The sequence below is a fragment of the Pangasianodon hypophthalmus genome, chromosome 2 (genome assembly GCF_027358585.1).
Source record: "Pangasianodon hypophthalmus isolate fPanHyp1 chromosome 2, fPanHyp1.pri, whole genome shotgun sequence".
Classification (NCBI taxonomy): domain Eukaryota; kingdom Metazoa; phylum Chordata; class Actinopteri; order Siluriformes; family Pangasiidae; genus Pangasianodon; species Pangasianodon hypophthalmus.
In genome coordinates this window covers 24,206,652-24,226,314 of record NC_069711.1, presented here as the reverse complement: position 1 = coordinate 24,226,314, position 19,663 = coordinate 24,206,652, and the positions used below count along the sequence as shown (strand labels likewise).

The 19,663-nt window shown below is 37.2% G+C and overlaps 1 protein-coding gene across 2 annotated transcripts in view; it reads left to right on the top strand.

The window, feature by feature from the left end:
- Positions 1-19,663, top strand: part of brinp3a.1 (bone morphogenetic protein/retinoic acid inducible neural-specific 3a, tandem duplicate 1) — a 52,969-nt gene that overhangs the window by 20,303 nt on the left and 13,003 nt on the right. For both annotated transcript variants that reach the window (XM_034310289.2, XM_026933099.3), the window contains exons 3-4: positions 3,276-3,463; positions 6,050-6,234. In XM_034310289.2, coding sequence (XP_034166180.1) covers positions 3,276-3,463; positions 6,050-6,234 — 373 coding nt within the window. The remainder of the gene's footprint in view (positions 1-3,275; positions 3,464-6,049; positions 6,235-19,663) is intronic.

Genomic DNA, 19,663 nt, shown 5'->3' with positions numbered 1-19,663 from the left:
TTTACATCAAGAATCTGTGTTTATAACTTATGCAAAACACATATTAAGTAGTTTTGTGGAAATCTATTTCTCTATTAGTGTCACATTACATTTCAACACAGACTCCTGTCTCGTGTCTTGACAGCTGTTAACTGTGTTACATAGAGTAGTGTTGTAATGATGTAGTGTTACATATATTTGCTGTCTATTGCAGGAAACTTCCTTTGAAACAGCTGACACTTATATTATTCTGTACAATTCATCAAACATTCCCTTTCGTCTAGTGATTTAGTCACTTATGAAAGATATAATATTTTACGTCTATGTGTGGAGCTGAAAATAGGAGGACAAATAAGGATTTCATTTGCAGAGGTGAAAAATCTATGGTTTATCTGTAAATATTTGACCCCTTGCTACAGCAATTAAGGAGACACCTGAAAACTAGACTTTTTTTTCTTTTTCAGATAAAACAGAGGTCAGACCGAAAGAGAATAAACTTCACCAAGTGGAAAAGGCAATTCACTGAAGACTTGCATTAGTAGCGATTACTTTATGCAGCTAGGTATAAAGGTTAACTTTGATCTGAGAATTCATGAACCTTGGTTTGGTGAACAATTAGAAAACAAGAAAAATGTAAAATGGCATGTTTACCATTTATGCTGTTAGCAATGATCCATTTCATCCACCAACATACACTATATAAAAATTCTGGGTTTTTTTCCCCTCAGTGTCTGATTTTCTCTTTAGCAATGATACAGTACCTCTGTATTAGCTAGCCCACCACACAAGTAAGCTGCTATGTGTCTTCCCAGTCCTATGTTTTGATTGCGCAAAGACATAATTAAAGTAGGCATAAAGTGTCAGCTACTGCAATTTAGCCCAAAGGTTTGGTGAGATAATCACATAGAATGCGTCATTAGTCTGTTGTGCAGCAGGTGGGAAGAACTAGTGTGTGTTACAGTTACAGCATCAAATTGTGTCATGCCACAAAGAATTATATGAATTGACTGGAATGTGTTATCCTTAGCGTATATGTGGAAGTATTGGAAAATATATCTGATGTTGCTGTGACTAAATTCTGGCAAAGAGCCAAAAAATGATGAAATCTCAGGGTTACATTTACTACATAATTTTGCCTAGACTAACTTCTTACAAAACGTGGTGGTAAAGATGTCTAAAAATGTGGTAGCTACTCTATAACTGTGATTTCCTTACACAATGAATGTCACATTTTGATCAAGTTGATGGATAGCTACGTGCCATAACGAAATGGATATAAACCTTGAATTGATTCAGTCTGTAATCAGATGCCGAATGTCAAAATGTCCGTGATGCTCCTGCGCCAGAGTCTGAATGTAATCTTTAAATGTAATCTTCTCCCTCGTTTTCACTTTCTAACTTTACTTGTCAGTGAGATACGTACAAGTACAAGAAACGGAAACATATGTCACTGTAGGAAGCATGTAGTTTTAAAACTATTTTTGAATTCAACATGTGAAGGGTTTTGACAGGCTGTCGAACATATGTGTGGAAACATTTTGTGAAAATTAATTTTCTTTATTTTCTTTCATTCTCTGCTGGTTGAAGAAAAAAAAGCTGAGCTCTATAGAGCATTATATCAAAAAGCACTATATCAACTGCTGATAGATTTGAATTTCTGATAGTATCAGATTCCATTGATCTCAATGGATGTTGTGTTGAGATCAACACATCTTTAAACCCCTCCCCTCCCACCAGCAACGACAATAGTGTCAATCAGCAGCACTGGTGAACAATGTTGCATTTCACACAATATCAAAAGCCTTTCTGTCCTGTCTGCTGAGCAACAGCAAATAATACAGTGCTCAGATATGTAATCTACTTGTGCCAGATGTCTAGGTACTGATTTGGTACCTTGGTAACTAAGAATGTATTGAGAGATATGGCTAAAGAAAATGGTCTCATTTGCAAGCTTGTAAAAAATTACGACTCAATTTGTATAAAGATTTAATAGCTGTAGCTTTACTTAATTCCTTTAGTTTAAGGTTAGCGTTATTAGCCGTAGCTTTACTTAATTCAGAATGAAATAATATGTGTTCGGATAGCTTTGTTTTGGCTGGATTTCTACCATTCTTACTTTATTCTTGCATAATTCCATATTGATTTTTCATTTTATTGTGAAATTAAAAAAAATTGTATGTGGTGACATTCTGAGCTAAAATTTGTTTAGTAAAATGAAAGTCAAAACGAGTGCTAAACAATGTCACAATCTTCCAAGTAGCTCATTTTTCAGAGCTCCTTTCCGTTCTCAGAATGTAATGGAGGCTGTCTCAGAGGCTTCCGATGAGTGACAGTTTTACAGTGGCCTCCTTGTTTTCACCGGAGTGTGTTTTTTCTGTTGACTTCATGCAGTCACAGCTCTTAGTGGGGAAGCATAGCAGGTAGTTCTTCAGTAATCCTTCTCCTGCTGTGCACCTGCACCACCAGCACAGTGTTGGATTAGCCTCCGGCTCCAACCACAACTGTCCATCAGCTCTGTATGCTCTGACACAACGTTGATCATCTCTCTCCCTCCTCTCACTTTCTCCTCGCTGTCTCTTTGCATTTACCACACGAATATTTATCACTTCTCATTATGCAGATGTTCCCCAGATTCCTTCAGCTGAGTGACAGTGCTTCCTTTTTCCTTTTCCTGTTCTGTATCCGCCCTACAACTCCACCCTTCCTATCATTTCTGCACCTGTCTTATTTGTGATAGCATCAGACTCTGTCCTTTTATAAATAGCTTTGATTTTCTCGCCGCATGCCACAAAGTCTAGCTAATGTTTATCGGCAGTAACAAAAAAGTCAGACAAAATAACCCCAGATTGCACCATTATGTAAAACCGTAGGGGGCGGGACAATGGGGGTTGGAGCAGTTGGAGGTTGGAGCAATGCCTAGAAATAGAGTTCAAACATAATGGCACTTTTGTTGGAAAAAAAAAATACACAAGAGAGATTCAAATAGCAGCCACTGCGGTCATGCAGTCATCACATTTTCTCCCCAGCAGGTCTTATCTGAATGAGTCTCACCCTCAGACACAAGCTGTGTGACGATTTATTTTGCCACACATTTCGTGATTTTTTTTTTCCTGTGGCAGAAAGAGATCAATTTTCAAAGAGACCCTAGCCTCTTCAAAACATCTGAAGCTACACAAGTCAATCAGTCTGGTTTAAATGTCTTGTACTGCTTTACCACTACGCCCTCTGTGGTGGGATTGAAGTTTGTTTTCTAACTGTGTGTGTGTGTGTGTGCTTGTGTGTGTTTGACATTTTAGAGAGTTCGGACGCTGGAAGGTGAACAGCTTGGCTCTGGAAAGGGAAGACAATGGCATTGCTTTGCCCCTCGACCCAGAGTTCATGCAGACCATCAGGCAGCTGGGCCGCCGTCCCACCCTCAGTGCCATCACCGAGAACATCATCAAGAAATACGGAACACACTTCCTGCTCTCAGCTACATTGGGAGGTATAGAAATAAAACTAAAATATAATCCTTATCTAGCAAGTAATATACCGTACATATGAAGCCAATAAAGAATATTCATGTTTTATGCAATGCCTAGTGTATTTGTTCAGTAGGATGGATCTGATGTCATTAAAAATTCACACTAATTGCTGTTGTTTAGCAGTAGAAGTTTTTTAACCCACTGCTACAGTGCTACAGGAGATGCCTAAAAAATTATGCTTATCTGCTTTCTGAGCCAAATCAGCAGTCAGACCAAACATTAATAAAATTGGCTAAAATGGCATTTCACTGAAGGGGGAAAGACACAGGACATTTGGTTCTGATAAGGGATAGTGAACTTTGACCTGTGAATTCACAAGCATCTGTCTTCTAATCCAATAGAAACCAAGTGGGTGGAAAAGTGATCTGCGGGGTCAAAAACAAATGAAGGAGCTGCTTATTATTGAGCAGTGGTCACACTTAACTTTTGCCTTGCAGTTTTTTTTTTTTTTGTTTTTTTTAATTGTTGCCTTTCCTATTGAAAAAAGCTGTCTCATCCACCAAAAAGGAACTAGGATTTTATGGAAAATTCTTTTTTTTTTCTCTCTCTCTCTCTGCCTTAGGATTTTCTTGTTAGTAATGTTGGCACCTCTGCAATTAGGGATGTAATTTTACTAGATTTGATTAGGTTAGATGTAAATTACATTATACATTATGATTTGTGGCATTTTTATACAAATTAAAGTATGTGAATGTGAATTGTAAAGAGGAAGGTCGACAAGTATGTAAACTAGCTATGAACCATTTGTGAAGATACATTCATATGACAGGGTATATATATATATATATATATATATATATATATACAAATCAATTTCTCTTCAATTTTATTTATATAACATTTTCATCAATGGGCACAAAGTCACAAAGCAGCTTTACAGAAATCCACATAAAATTTTAAATTTGAAATTCATAAATTTATCCCGAATGAGCAAGCCAGAGGCGACGGTGGCAAGGAATAACTCCCCAAGAAGTCATGAGGAAGAAACTTTGAGAAGAAACAAAATGGAACCCATCCCCTCGTGAGTGACACCAGATAGTGTGATTATAAATAGTTTATTTTCTATAACTGTATACTATAGAGTCAAAAAATGCTAATTGCATTAACAGGAATTTGACTATTAGTATCAATAGAGCTTTAACTTTAAGTCTGTCATATCAAACTGAAGTTATAACTGTTCCATGATGGAGACTTGAGTGCAAAGTGTTCTTAGCAATCGCAGTGTTTAGGCTATCCAAGGAAGAACATCCACAGCCGTCTTTGGGGTCTCTGTGTGGTACCATCCACAGTAATCTCATGGTGATCTTTAGGCAGTCCATGCTGAGTCATCCACAGTAGCAGCGAGTGATTTTCAGGTGACAAAAACTCCAAGCAGAAGAAGGGCATCAGGATGGATTAGGCAGGTCCAGACAGCAGAAGTCAGGATCAGTGGTTACTTGGGAGTAGCGTGTATAGTGAGTGTAAGAGAGAGAGAGGGAGAGAGAGAGAGAGAGAGAGTCACAGGTTATAATCAATGATTAACAGCAGGTTTACACAATAAAATAACAAACCAATGACAGGACAGGGGCGGAGACAGGAATGAAACAAAAACCAAAATATGAGCACATGGGAACAGCAAAGCAAAATTGGAAACCTTGACCTTGATTTGCAAGTACAAGACCATGTTGGTTAGATTTTGTGAAAAACTACTTAAAATAAGCTACTTTGGGAAAAGTGCTTAATGTGGTGTGTACAAAATGTTAAATAAATAAATAAAATTACCCCCGAATCATTTTATATTTGGGTTGAATCAGGCTTAACTAAATCTGATTTAAAATGCATTAATGGGTTTCTTCAAAGCTTTGAGATTTTATTTATTTATTTATTTACTTATTTACTTATTTTCTAACTGGAAATTACCATATTCCTCTAATTAGCATAGCATTACCATTTCCGTAGATGGCACAAAAAAGAAACCGTTCTTTGACACATAAATTACCAACTCATTGCTCTGTACACTGAAAATAATTGATTATATAAAGGAATGAAAAAAGGAAATGCCCAGAAGACAAGATAAGGTCATGCTGTCTAATGCTAATTAATATTAATTGTGGGTAAGTTCTTGTAAATTGTGACCCCTGTATGTTTAAGCCTGTGAAGAAACATAAAACCCATATTTTCAAATTGAAGTGTGGAAAGACATACTTCATGTCATAAAGAATGGGTCAGGAAGATATTGTTTTGACACCACATTTATGCAGAGAGGTGAAATTTTTGGAGTGTATATGAAAACCCCACTGCTGGTGGATTTTGAATGTCACACCCCATGTTGTGCCACTCCACCCATGTCAGCATGGGCACATCCTTTTATGACCATGAAAAAAATAAACTGTAAACAACTGGTTGAGCAGAATACACTAGCATTATATCAGCAAAAAAATACAACCCTATATCTGCCAGGGAAATGGAGCAAATTATGTTTTTATTCTATAATATAATAAATCACTCTGCTGCCCTGCCTTTTCCCCCTTCCTTTGCCCTCCTCACTGATCTCTGTCCTGTTGCAGGTGAAGAGGCTTTAACTATTTTTGTAGACAAGAGGAGACTGAGCCGCACTGCCGACCCGACTGACTCCAACAGCACAGCTGTGACTCTGGAGGCACTCCACCAGCTGGCTGCCTCCTACTTTATAGACAGAGAGAGCACACTGCGCAAACTGCACCACCTCCAGATCGCCTCGACTGCCATCAAGGTAACCCTCCGGCCTAGATGCACACAGACCTGGGGACTTGACCCCGGTCTTCAGTGGCTATATTTAGAATTGAGCTACAGTTAAGCTAGGCCATCTCTATTGTTTAGAGGATGCAGCTGCCTCTTTTGGAGGGCAGTTGGAGGATAGGAGGCCTTTTTCTGCATCATTTTTAGTCAAGTGCATGGTGGATGAATGTAAGAAATAGTAGCAGATTGAGATGTGTATTTATTCATGTACAGTATCATGAAAATTAATTTATAAAAAGCATATGCAACAAGAGATATTTTTCATTCAAACATACAGGGATGAGCCATGGTGTTACTTAAACCTGAAAAGCACTGGGTTTAAAATGATTGACACATTTGGTGAGAGTAACAGCACCTGTAATGTCTAACAAGCATAATTTTGGACCCTCTGGGCAATAGAGAATGCAATAGAGAGGTGTGTAGGACCAAAAAGTTCGCTTTTGGTCTCATTTAACCACGAAACACAGTTCCAATAATTTTGCCAAGAAGAGCGTCCTTCTAGTAATATTCCAAACAGCTTGTTGTTATAGAGGAGGATTTTGAAATCTGACATCTATGTGAATCATGTAATCATGTATGTTGTAACACATGAGGCGTGGTCAATCAAAGAGTAAATAATATTTGCTTGCTAAACATTCTTTCCTAGGGTAAAGAACATAGATATTAAAAAAATAAGAAAAAAAAGAAAAAGAGAAAAAAGAAAAACTGAAAATGGGTATTACCGTTTGAAATGTTCATAGTATGATAACTTAGTCTAAAAAAATCATGGTTTTCCTGGTATCACACTAGCACTGTGCAGTGCTGCTTAGCTGAATATAGATAGTTGTTTGGTTTATTTCTGGTCAGCAGTGTCGTATTATTCTGTGTGTTTGATTTTTTTTTTATAGGTAAAATTAAAAAGATGAATGCTGCAGCTGGTGTGTGTATCAGTCCAGTTGTGACTGGAACATGTTTTTCTCACTGACCTGTCATGCCATAGTAGCAGGATTGGTAGGAGATCCAGTACTGTGGAATGGCAGGCAGTTTTTCACAGTAAACATTGCCTGGATGTTAATAAATGTGTTGTGTTGTGTTGGTTGTTTTAAGGCTGGCTTAATTACAAAATATAGTCTAAATAGCATTTCATAAGTAATTTGTTACAGTAATAGGAAACAGAACTCAGAGTCTTTCTGACAATTTGGGCTGAAGGACTTTCGCAGTGTGCTGATTGAGATGAATAGACAGAAGTCTCTGGCTGCTTTTACTTTTTTGGCCTCTTCAAGTGATTGATGGAAATTATCCTAAGCATCAGCAACCTTAATTAAACAAATGAATGAAGATGGATATGAGTACAAAGGTAAAAGAAATGGTGACTTGGTCCTGGTTAAAGACCATAATGCAACATCAGGGGTGGCTTGTGCATAAAGAGGAGAGGCTGCACTTATTTTGGAAATAAGTGGCCATATATCAAATAAATAAATGGGAAATTGCAGGTACAATTATGCATCAGCATGAGGAATTATCTTTCAATTTCAATATTTCTCTGAGCACCTTGCCCATTTGTCACCCGTTTCAATATAACGAAGGTGTTATTCTCTAATGAGCAAGAGACAGATGAGGAGTATTTTCTGCACCATTGGTAATAAATGGATTTTTAACCTCAACGGTGAGCTGAGGTACTGAATCAGGAAATACCAAGAAAGTGACAGTTGACATCAATTGTGGCTATTAATTTTAATTTATGAGATTGCAAAGTGCATTGCAGTTTGGAACCTGTGTTAAAAGGAGTAGGCAGAGGCATTTTACTAATGGTGTCATCTCTAATCATTTGTTTGGGTAACAAAGACTCATACCCAGTTTATTGGGTTCTAGATCAGCACTTCTGAGGAACTGGCAACATTGTACTGCATATGTACATGCTGTATATACATATACAACAGAATTCACTGTTGATAAAATTTTCTATAACAGCAGCTCTGAAAGTAGTTCCAGCTGCAAGGCAAATCAAAGGTTTGTATTAATGTGGGCTATCTGCCTGATCTAATGCTAATAGTAAATGGACTAAAAATGTGCAATTACTTAAAGGGGAAAAAAACCCTACAGTATACTCACTGAAGGTAAGGTTTTCTGTCTGTTTTAAAGTGTCCATTTAACACTTACGGAAGGAGTCTCTAGTGTCAGTTGTGAATATATGGTGAATATTTAATATAAAACTGACTGTACAACAATAATAATGTCAGCATTTTACAAAAACATTTGATAATTTTACTAAGGCAAAATCTGTTAATTTTTTTCTGGTAAATCACACTACATGTGCAAAATTAATACATTTGCATGTATGCCACACTGCATTTTGCACCCTTAGGTAAAAACCTACACACCCCACACTGCATAATCAATAAGGCAAACATGCAAAACAGAGATGTATTAGTTTTGCTCATTTGAAAGAAACAATCCTCCGTAGACACTGATAGCAAATTAGATATATGAATCTAGTAATTAATAAATTGACAGCTGTTGTATGTGCATGTCACTGTGGAAGCATGCTAGGGATAAAAAAAAAAAAAAAAAACAGGACAGATGCCTGCTTTTGGTGGCTCTTTTAGTTCTTTTTGGGTCATCAGTCAAACTTCTCTTGTTAAAACTGGGAGGAGTGAAAGATCTTTGAATGACCCCAATTCTATGATTCCTTTCTGCTTTTTGGATTCGGCCCAACTAAGAACTCTCTGAATTCATCCCAGAGATGGAAGAACGCTAGGAAATCAAAAGAAATGTTCTGCTTAATACTAGCAGATGGGGCCCCTTGTATAGAGCACATGATTATTTCATTTAAAAGGCTAAGCTGAAGCTGAACATATTAACCAGTACTTCCCGCTCGCTGAGGATTCCTGCTGATTTCAATAAGGTTCCAAATTCTATGGAGCAGAATATAATCTCATTCTGATACACACTTCCTTCCAGTGACAAGCTTCTACATAACACAAAGCCCCCCCAACACACACACACACACACACACAATGTGGCAAAGATGATAGGACTTCTAGCAACTGCTGAGGTACTCTCAGGCTACTGCAACATGCATAAATATATGTATATGTGATGTTAATATGGATATGACTATCGACTAGGGATCAGTTGCTGAATATATGCTTTTAACCAGAAAAGAAAGGAACCGTTTGAAATCATTGTGTCATTCTTACAACAAAATTAGCACCATTGCTTCCTTTATATAAAATGTAGAGCTGTCTTAATAATAATACTATTATTTTTATTGCAGCAGCATTCAGTGTATTTTCACAAAACAAGTCTGGTTTTGCTTTATATCCTACTTCGAGATGTACAGTTTAGGGTAAAAGTTTGTAAGATGCGTAGAATGGTAGATTTTAAAATTGACTTATTTCCTTTGATTCGGTTCAAACTTGTTTTTTGTTGTTGTTTTTTTTCATTGCTGTTGACCGTCTTATTTGACTTTTTGCAGTCCATTTCTTTTTGTTTTTGCTTTGCAAATAAATGCTGAAATACTATTAACAGTGATAAGATACATATTTTGAAGCCAGAAACCTTGGGGGATCCATCCTCAACTACATATACTGTATGCTGATGATTGATTGATGTACATGTTGTGGTATGCCGTATGTATGCTCATTCACAAGAGCCACACACTCGTTATTTTTTATTTATTTATTGGAATTTTACCCAACTGGGAAGCTCAAAGGCTTGTGAATATGTGTCAGAGGGCAGCTGAATACTCTGAGGAAAACCCTTACTGCCCTCTTCCACATACAGTACATGAGCTCACAGACACCCTCAACTGCCGAGTGTTTCAATAATTGACAGAATAGAGAATAATGCCATCCCTCCCACCCAGAGAGCACAGCCAGTTTTATTTCTAGCACTGAGAAATTAGGCAGGACCTTAAACTTTCTGCTTAATTATCACATCGTGACTAGCATAAATAAAGTGTGTATGTTTGTTTGATCCAGATTTTACAATGCTACCAATCATCCTCATGGTGGAGGACCACATCCATAACCAACTTGCACATTTATTCTGAGTTTGTTCATTACATATTATGAGCCAAGCATCTGAAATGCAAAGTTTCACTAGCTCTCTGCTAATCTATAGAAAGCTTTGCTGAGCAGTTCCTACCAGCAAACTGCACAAAGACCTTATTCAGGCTTTATCCCAGCCTGGGCAAGAATGCTTCAATACTCCTTTTAATATGCTTTCCATATTAATGCACTCTAGCAGACTGTAAGACTGATTCATGTTATTAGCATATATTAAGGCACACCCAGGAACTATTTCTTCTAACAAGCGCTTTTATGAAAATTTCTGAATAGCATAATTACTCAGGGCACGTGCACAGAATTAAGCGCATTTGTTCTCATCCCAGTTTACAGGTTAAGACAATTTGGGAGCACAGCATTGTTCATTAGCCATTTGTGTAAAACTCAACACCATTTAAAACTGATAATTAGTTTTCCTATATAGAATGCTACAAAGGATAAATCTCCAGTGTTGAGTGAATGCCTGCAGCATTAATTACTGTCTAGCTGGTCTTCACTCTGGGTGTTAATTTAACATTGTTATGTATGTCGATACATAACAATGTTAAATACTTAACAGAGCTGAACTGAATTTTTAAGTTCTTGCACCCCCCCTGCTTTATGCTTTATAATGCTCTATTTCTATACTTAAGGTATGATCCTTTATTTAGTATGTGTTCTTTTATTTCTTTTCAGTGGTGGAAATCACAACCCACCATTATCATAAGGTGTTATGTTTAATATTGAGCTCTTATAATTATCAGCCAGGTTTACTAGTCACTTGAAAAGAGTTAAATCCAAACCAATAACTGAAAAAAGCAGGGTTATAAATTAATGTGAACTTGGACCTAATGAGTTCTGTTGGTGGAAAAAGTTCAGGAATAAAAAAAGAACACTTAATTAAACAGATAATAAATATGACAGAAAAATGGGGTCAGTGGAATTTATTTTATGGTTAAAGGGGTCCGGGGCTGCAGAAAGTTTGAGAACCACTGATTTAGGGATTTAACCACTAAGGATTTAGACATGAAAAAACCATCAAACCATAATACTGTGGTTAAGCAACGGAAGATGATGCGTTAGAAGCAGGAAAAATGGTAAGTGTAAGGATCTGAGTGACTTTGACAAGGGCCAAATTGTGATTGCAAGATGACTGGGTCAGATATATATATATATACACACTCCTGGGCAAAAAAAATGGGCCTAGCCAAAAATAGCAAAATTAAGCTTTTAATGGTCTTAACAACTAATCACTGGTCAGGAATTTAGCAAGAATTAAACAAATAGATAAAGGAAATTAGTATGGGATAACAATTCCTTTGATTTCTTTAAATGTTTAAACCTTGTGGTCCTCGACCAAATAATGGCTAATCTTTTAAGAAAAAAAAAAATCCCAGAAGATATTTTTGGAAAATTTCATACACCCAGACATGTGTTAGCTTGAATTTTACATCAGACATTTTAATCATTATCATGATTTTAGCTTTGCGTACAAGAAGAATATCTAAGTGAATTTCTCTGTTTCTAGCTTTTCCCCCAACAGTTCACTGCAGCAAAAGTAAACCAGCAAATGGTGGCACAGGAGCTGTCAGGAGTGCATTTGTTTAATTCTTGCTAATTTTATGACCAAGGGTTTATTGTTAAGACCATTAAAAGCTTAATATTTTGCCGTTTTTTCGATTGGCCCATTTTTTTTTGCCCAGGAGTGCATATATGTATATACATTATATTATTGTCACATTAATAATGGCCAGCACTTTAGTTAGGAAACAGCGTTTATCTCACCTGCTTTTTTTCTTTCAATAATAAATGGAAATAAAAAAAGTTGTCTGCCCAAATCTCAAAAAGCATTTCTTTAATTATGATTATGGGCAAGAGAAATAATACAAATAAAAACATAAAAGCAGGAACTACTTGCTGAGGGTTTGCAGATGTGAACGTTTTTTCTCTGACCACCCCCTCAGGATAATTTTAGTCTTTTTTTTTTCTTTTTGTTAATATGGAGGATGCCATCTCTTCTCTCTTGTCCTTCTAACCAGTGGTTAAAGCTACACTATTATTACTGTTACTGTGCTATTCTGGCAGAAGTATTAGTCTAGCTACATCTAAGCAAGCAACAGCCAATTACAGTCAAAACATACAGTTGTAACATAAAGTTGAACAATGTAACAGAACATTAGCAGTGATTACTGGAACATGCGGTTTGGGATGAAGGTTGTATAAAAAAATAATACTTATGGTAAGCATAATATCTATGGCTTCAGCAGAAGGTAAGTGACATCCTCCTCAAAAGAAGGATGTGTCTAAAATTTCGGAGCAGTATAGCTCCAGTGTATATATATTTTCCCTGGCAGAATTGGGTTACTTTTGCACTGACAAGGCAGGTTGTTAATTCTCAAAGATTATAAACAGTCAGCTCTAGAATTATTGGCACCCTTGGTAAAGATGGATAAAAAATGTTATGAAAAATGTGTGTTCCTTATGGTTAATTAGCTTAATCTCACACTGAAGATACAAGAGAAATTGAACCTTTAATTGAAATATATATATATATATATATATATACTTTTTTTTAACAAAACCACACCCCTCCCCCCAAATTTAGTAATTTGTGCAGTGATGTAATGATTGATGTCACCCAGAAGAGGATGGGTTCACTTTTGAGTACGGTTCCTGTCAAGTTTTCTTTCTCATGTCATTTCAGGGAGTCTTGCCTTACCACTGTCGCTTCTTGCCTGCTTATCAGAGCTCTAAATCTACCTATGGATTTCTGTAAAGTTGTTTTGTGTCAAGTTGTTAATAGTGTATTAGCAGGAATGTATAAGTGCATCTGTGAAGCTGTTGCCTAACACATTTAGTCTGAAGTGAATTTTTTCTTTTTTCCCCCAGAGCATATACTTTAGTGGTAACTATGTGTATGCAAAATGGTTTTAACCAAGGTATTTAAACTAAGCAGAGTGATTTACCTAAGTAAACCTGACTGGTATAATTTCTGTCTCTTCTTCCTTACATTAAGGCCAGCTTCTAAATGTTCTGAGCTCCACTTTGCCCTTGTTGCAGTTTCACTCATTGCTATGCATAGAAAACCCATCTTTATATTTGCATTCAGCCAATTTTCAATTTAAGTCGGACATCTGTCTCTGTTAAAAATTAATCTACTGATCCCTGTAGAAGCTTCTTGGATTTTAATTAATTGCATGGGCACATCAATAAAAGGAATTTAAATGCCAGTGCTCTGCTTGCTGAACACTTTCCCCCCGATTCCCTGCTTTCCCACTTATGAAAGTTATTTCAATTCATTGAACGGAAATTAAATAAACTCTAATGAAGATTTTCTGCTTGTTTAATTTATTAGCATGATCCCTGAAACTTTTCTGTTTTCTCAGCCATTGTTCAGTGGTTTGCCTAGAATCACTTTTTCACATCACAATTACATCAAAAACATTTTTTTGTCCATTTCTACATATACTTATGACTTGACTTAAAAGTTAATGTCAAAACATGTCTGTGTCTGAGTTACTAAAATATCATTCATACTGAGTTTCTGAAGGAAGCATGGTTACTTTTATTTGCCGTCAGGGAAAATATTAAAAGAGATTTCTATGTTATGAAGAATCATTTTTAGGTGTCAGGGAAGAAGATGGATTTGCCTTCAGGCAGCCTTTTTGTCTTCCCATATGTCAGAGCCTTGACATAAAGGAGCTTTAAATCAAGCTTTTGTCAAGAGTGATTGGGCTGTGATCACTCCCTCGCAATGCACTGATCTGGTTTTATTAGCAGGGCAACTCAGTATTGAGATCTCTTGAAAAGCACATTTCTTTTCATATTTCATTATTTCAAATTCCTTTCATCACCATGAACAAAAATGAATATACAGAGTAAACAACACATTCAGACTTGAGTGATATTTTGAGCTTAATATACAGTCAGGTCCATAAGTATTTGGACAGTAACATTTTTTTTTTTATTTTGCCTCTGTACACCACCACAGTGGATTTGACATGAAGCAATCAAGATGTTATTGAAGTGTAGACTTCCAGCTTTAATTCAAAGGGTTTAACAAAAATATTGTATTTCAAACAGTTTAGGAATTACAGTCATTTTTTTCACAGACTCCCTACATTTTCACAGGCTCAAAGGTAATTGGACAGTTGACTGATAAGCAGTTTCATGGCCAGGTGTGGCCTGTTTCCTCATTATTCCATGACAAAGGTCTAGAGTTGATTCCAAGTGTTGAATTTGCATTTGGTAGCCATTCATGGGAACTCTCAATGTGGTCCAAAGAGGTGTCTATGCAAGTGAAGGAGGCCAGCATTAGGCTGAAAAAACAAAACAGGCCTATCAGAGAGATAACAGAAATGTTAGCAGTAGCCAAATCAACAACTTTGTACATTCTTGAAAAGAAGGAATGCACTGGGTAGCTTAGCAACACCAAAAGGCCTAGAAGACCACAGAAGACAACTAAAGTGGATGATCGCAGAACTCTTTCCTTGTTGAAGAAAAACCCCTTCACAACATCTAGCCAAGTCAAGAACACTCGAGGAAGTAGGTGTATCATTGTCAAAGTGTACAATCAAGAGACACCTTCATGAATGTAAATACAGAGGGTTTACAACAAGGTGCAAACCACTGGTAACACTCCAGAACAGAATGGCCAGATGAACTTTGCTAAAAATTCTCTAAAAAAAAAAAAAGCCTGACCAGTTCTGATGAAAAATTAACTTGTACCAGAATGATGGGAAGAGTATGGAGAAGGAAAGGAAGGGCTCATGATCCAAAGCATACCACATCATCTGTCAAACTTGTGGAGGCAGTGTTATGGCATAAGCATGTATGGTTGCCATACATGAGTCACTGGTGTTTATAGATGATGTGACTGCTGATAGAAGTAGCAGGCTGAATTCTGAAGCATATAGAGCTATACCATCTGCTCAGATTCAGTCAACTACTGTAAAAGTGATAGGATAGCGCTTCACAGTACAGATGGATAAAATTTACTGCTAAAGCAACCCAAGAGCTTCTTAAGGCAGTGAAATGAAATGTTCTGAAATGGAATATTCTTAAATGGCAGAGTCACCTGACCTCAACACAATAGAGCATGCTTTTCACTTACTGAAGACAAAACTGAAGGCAGAAAGACCCACAAACAAGCAGCAACTGAAGGCGGCTGCAGTGAAGGCCTGGCAAAGCATCTCAAGGGAGGAAACTCAGCATGGTGATGTCCATGGGTTCCAGACTTCAGGCAGTCATTGATGCAAATCCTCTGCAGTCAAAGTATTAAAAATAATCTTTACTTTTGAGTCTGTGAAAATGGAGGCGCTCTGTAAAAAATGTATTTCCTAGACAGTTAATGCAATATTTTTGTTAAACACCTTGAATTAAGGCTGAAAGTCTCCACTTAATCCCATCTTGATTGCTTTATTTAAAATCCATTATGGTGGTGTATAGAGGCAAAATTACGAAAATTGTGTCACTGAACAAATACTTATGCATCTGATTGTATTTATTTTTAAGTATCTTCTAGGGGTGTTGACTATTTTGCCACACATTTATTGTTATTTATTGTTAGAGGAAAGGACTCATTTTGAAAATTTGTAATGTCAGCCAGGTTTCCATCAAACCGGCTTTATGCGCAAAATGTTTGCTGATGTTATATGTTATTTGAGATTTTTGCCAACGTAATCAATTGGTATTATAAAAATGGCAAAAACATTTTCTGTTTAACTTGAATTTTTTTTTTTTGGTGATATGTGAAACTATAGTGGAAACTTTTGTTCACAGGAAAAACACTGCAGTTATGCAAATTTAGTGTCATGTGGCATCATTTAACATAAATAAATCCTGAAGAAGAAGAAGGATTTTTATTGCATTGCACACACCCAATTTTTCTACTTTCTGGTGAATGACTATACGTACTTTGTTGTAGCCAAATAGCACAATGGAAAAAAAATGCAAGAAAAATGAGGAGCAGATACAGGAAGAGTGTGTCCTGGCAAAAAGTCACTCCTATACTTAGAGGAGGAGGAGGAGTGCCAGTACATTATAAGCTTCCCACAGAACACCATAAAAGAAACATGCCTGATTTTGGAACCTCAGTTCAAAAAAAGACACTCCAGGTCACGATGTCTTCCTCATTGTTGTGCAGATAAAAACTGTTCTGCTCAGCATTTCCTCTGCACTATCTCCGAGCCTGTGAATTTCATACTTGCATTGAGCTCCGCCTTGGATTTACTGATTTCCCATCACAGTTATTCATCAGACACGGATGAGAACAATTGATTCCTCAGAGTCTTAAGTATTATCGATTGTACATGGACTATCAGAGCAGAGTCATATTTACAATGCATTCTTGATTCCTGAAACCTTCATGGAGCTGCAGCTTTGATCGCTGGTTATTAAGACAATGTTATCCACTACACATGTGGCTTATTATTAGGCCTTATATCACAGTACTGCTGAATTTTTTATTCTAATTGGTTAGACGGTGTTGATTAATTTTTGATAAGAGCTGCTACACATAAACATATTTTAAAAATATGTGTTGGTATTGTGATGTTTTTTTGCGAGCAGGTGATAATTTCACATTTTTGAAACTAGTCTCCAGTGTCATTGCTTCGTAACAGGCAGAGGTACAGCAATTTCTTTAAGTTTTCTGACACAGAACAGTCTTCAGGTAACATGACAAGCTGCATTTGTATTTGTATATGTGAACATGGGACCATAATGGCCATGGCCGCTACAAACTTGGAATAGAATCAGACTACGCCACCCTGAGAAAACCAGGGAATCTCTCTACTATAGTCTAACAATATCAGCTGCTTAAGTAGTTCCAGCTGTGGCCCACCCTACCTGTGGAGGGGTCTAACGCCAACGTGCTAGGGGGCAATCTAGCAATTCCTACCTACTCAATTTTGTGAGATACATAACCAATATCAAATTTCACTTCCCACTGATCACACCATGTACTAACCACATCAACACGTAAAATCACGCAATACTGTCACCCCAGGCACTGCAGAACAGAACCCTTCACGTTGGCTAGGGCACCGACTGGGTGATATTCCTGGAACAACAAAATAATTACAAATTTGATAATTCCATTTAACAAGATAATAGAAGAAAATACTTGTCCTTTCTCTTATTGAGGGAAGCCCAAGCAGCCACTCAAAAAGGAAAATATGGAAGTATAATAAAGAATAAGTATTTTTAAAAAATAAAGAAAAAAGAATAAAAAAGGAAAACAAACAAAGGCTACCAATAGAGTTCAAGAGCTACTGACAGGGCCGCAGGCCTAACGCCGTGGATGTAGCCTCCAACGGCACAACCCAACTGGACAAGAATGTCGCGAACACAAACACGGTCACTCACACCCAATCCACAATACCGCAGCAAAGAAATTGTACACAAAGCGGCAGAGCAAGTGTGACTGAAGCAGGTGAAATGCAACGCGGAGAAGCCACGTCGGGCAAAAGATCAGCAAAGCAGCCACGCAGCTAGCAGCCACACAGCTAACAGCCACACAGGGGAGCAGCGAAGCAGCAAGCAGCAGAGCATCAGAGCATCAAAACAGCACAGCATCAAAACATCAGAGCAGCAGAAGGTAGCCTCTAAAAAAAGAAAATTATGAACCAATTGTTAATTATAATTAAAAAAAAAAAAACATACCTGATCCAAAGCATCACGCAGATTACTTGGTACTTCTTAATCCCTACAACTCCTCTCGCAGGATGATCCTAGCAGGTATACAGCAATCTGAATCATTATGAAAAAGCCTTTAAATTCAAATGCTAACTGAACGTTTCAACCAGGAGCTTCAGCACAACTGGAAAGGCAAGAACCGTTTCCCCTTGCTCGATAGAGGAGCCTCCGAAAGACATCCTAAATTGCAGCAAATGACACAATTGGCAGGTAAAACCATTAAGATGAATCAGGAATTAAGGAACAAAAAGAAAACCCATAAACCTACCCTGAAGACCTTTACTGGAACTTCAAAATAGAGCAAAGTTTCTTATACCAAGTAGGAAGGACGCTGCATAGCACGTTCCACGTCACTATCAAACAGCATGCAGGTGATCTGCACACCTGGACCTATAAGCCTCATGACCTGATATCACACCCAGTTACATAATCACTACTCTTAAAAGGATAATACTATAACATATACTTCGAAAGATAAAAGAAAGAAAGTTAGCTCATTTTTGTGAGCTAACGCTGTGATTGTGCTTACATTTATATTGTCAAAAGCATTTTGTATGCTTGACATGTCCAGTGAAAGATAACAAAATATCCATCAGAAAGTCAGGGTATTTTTGGCATGTTGTGTTTGCAAAATATAGCCATGGACCTCGGTTGTCACTGTGGACATTTCAGAGGAAACAATACAATGAATAGTGCAGGCAGAAGCTGAACTGCATGTACTCTGGTTCCATTCCCCCTCTGGACTTGTCAGAGACGATACTGCTGCATGATCCTGACTCCTCTACTCCTGCTGTTTTTTTTTTTTTTTCATCCTTCTTCACTTTAGTGCTATTTGCACTTCAGCTTCCTACCATGTAGATAATATCACATTTTAGAAACATCCGAAGAACTGCTGGTGTGATTATGCTCATCTCAAGACTTTTATTCACAATATACTTATACTCATCATCTTATTTGTTTTCATCATATTCATGTTTGCCTTTTCATTCACTGTCACCATGTTTTTTTGGTTTTTTTGGGGTTTTTTTTGCCACTGTTGTGTTTGCTTTGCTTATTGGTGATTTAGATCAAGATCCAGATTCTGTAAACCTACTTTGTGATGAAATCTAAAAGAACAAAAAAAAAAAAAACAAACACTGGTTAATTATTTTAAGTAGAAATACACCACAATAATGCCTTTTACACTGTGTAAAGGTGCATCCATTTTTTCCTGCTTCACATTCTTAGACAAGAAGCCTGGCGAATAGTGTCACAGGGGAATGAATACTTGTGTAGACTATAGTGGAATCAGGTGTAGAGCATACTTGAGGCTGCACCGTTCCTCTCACTGTTTTCTCCAGGCTCTGGCTGTGAAGATGAGAGGATCCCACCCTTCACTGGGTTTGTGGGAGACTTCATCTAGTTTTTTATTGTGTTACATCAGTAGTTTCTCTCTTCTTACCTTCCAGTGCTTTCTCTACAGATATGCCAGCCCTCAACCCTATAAGGGATCTGCTGAAATTATTAGTTAAAACACAAAGTATAGATATGCAAATTTTCAGGCACACCTTCACTTCCTTCCTGGCATCAGCAAACCACTTTTTAAATTTATTTTTGCACCGTGCAGCAGTTTTCAGATTGCAAGTGAGCTTGAACTCACATTACAAGCTCACTTGACTTCATCAATTCAAGGAGGCC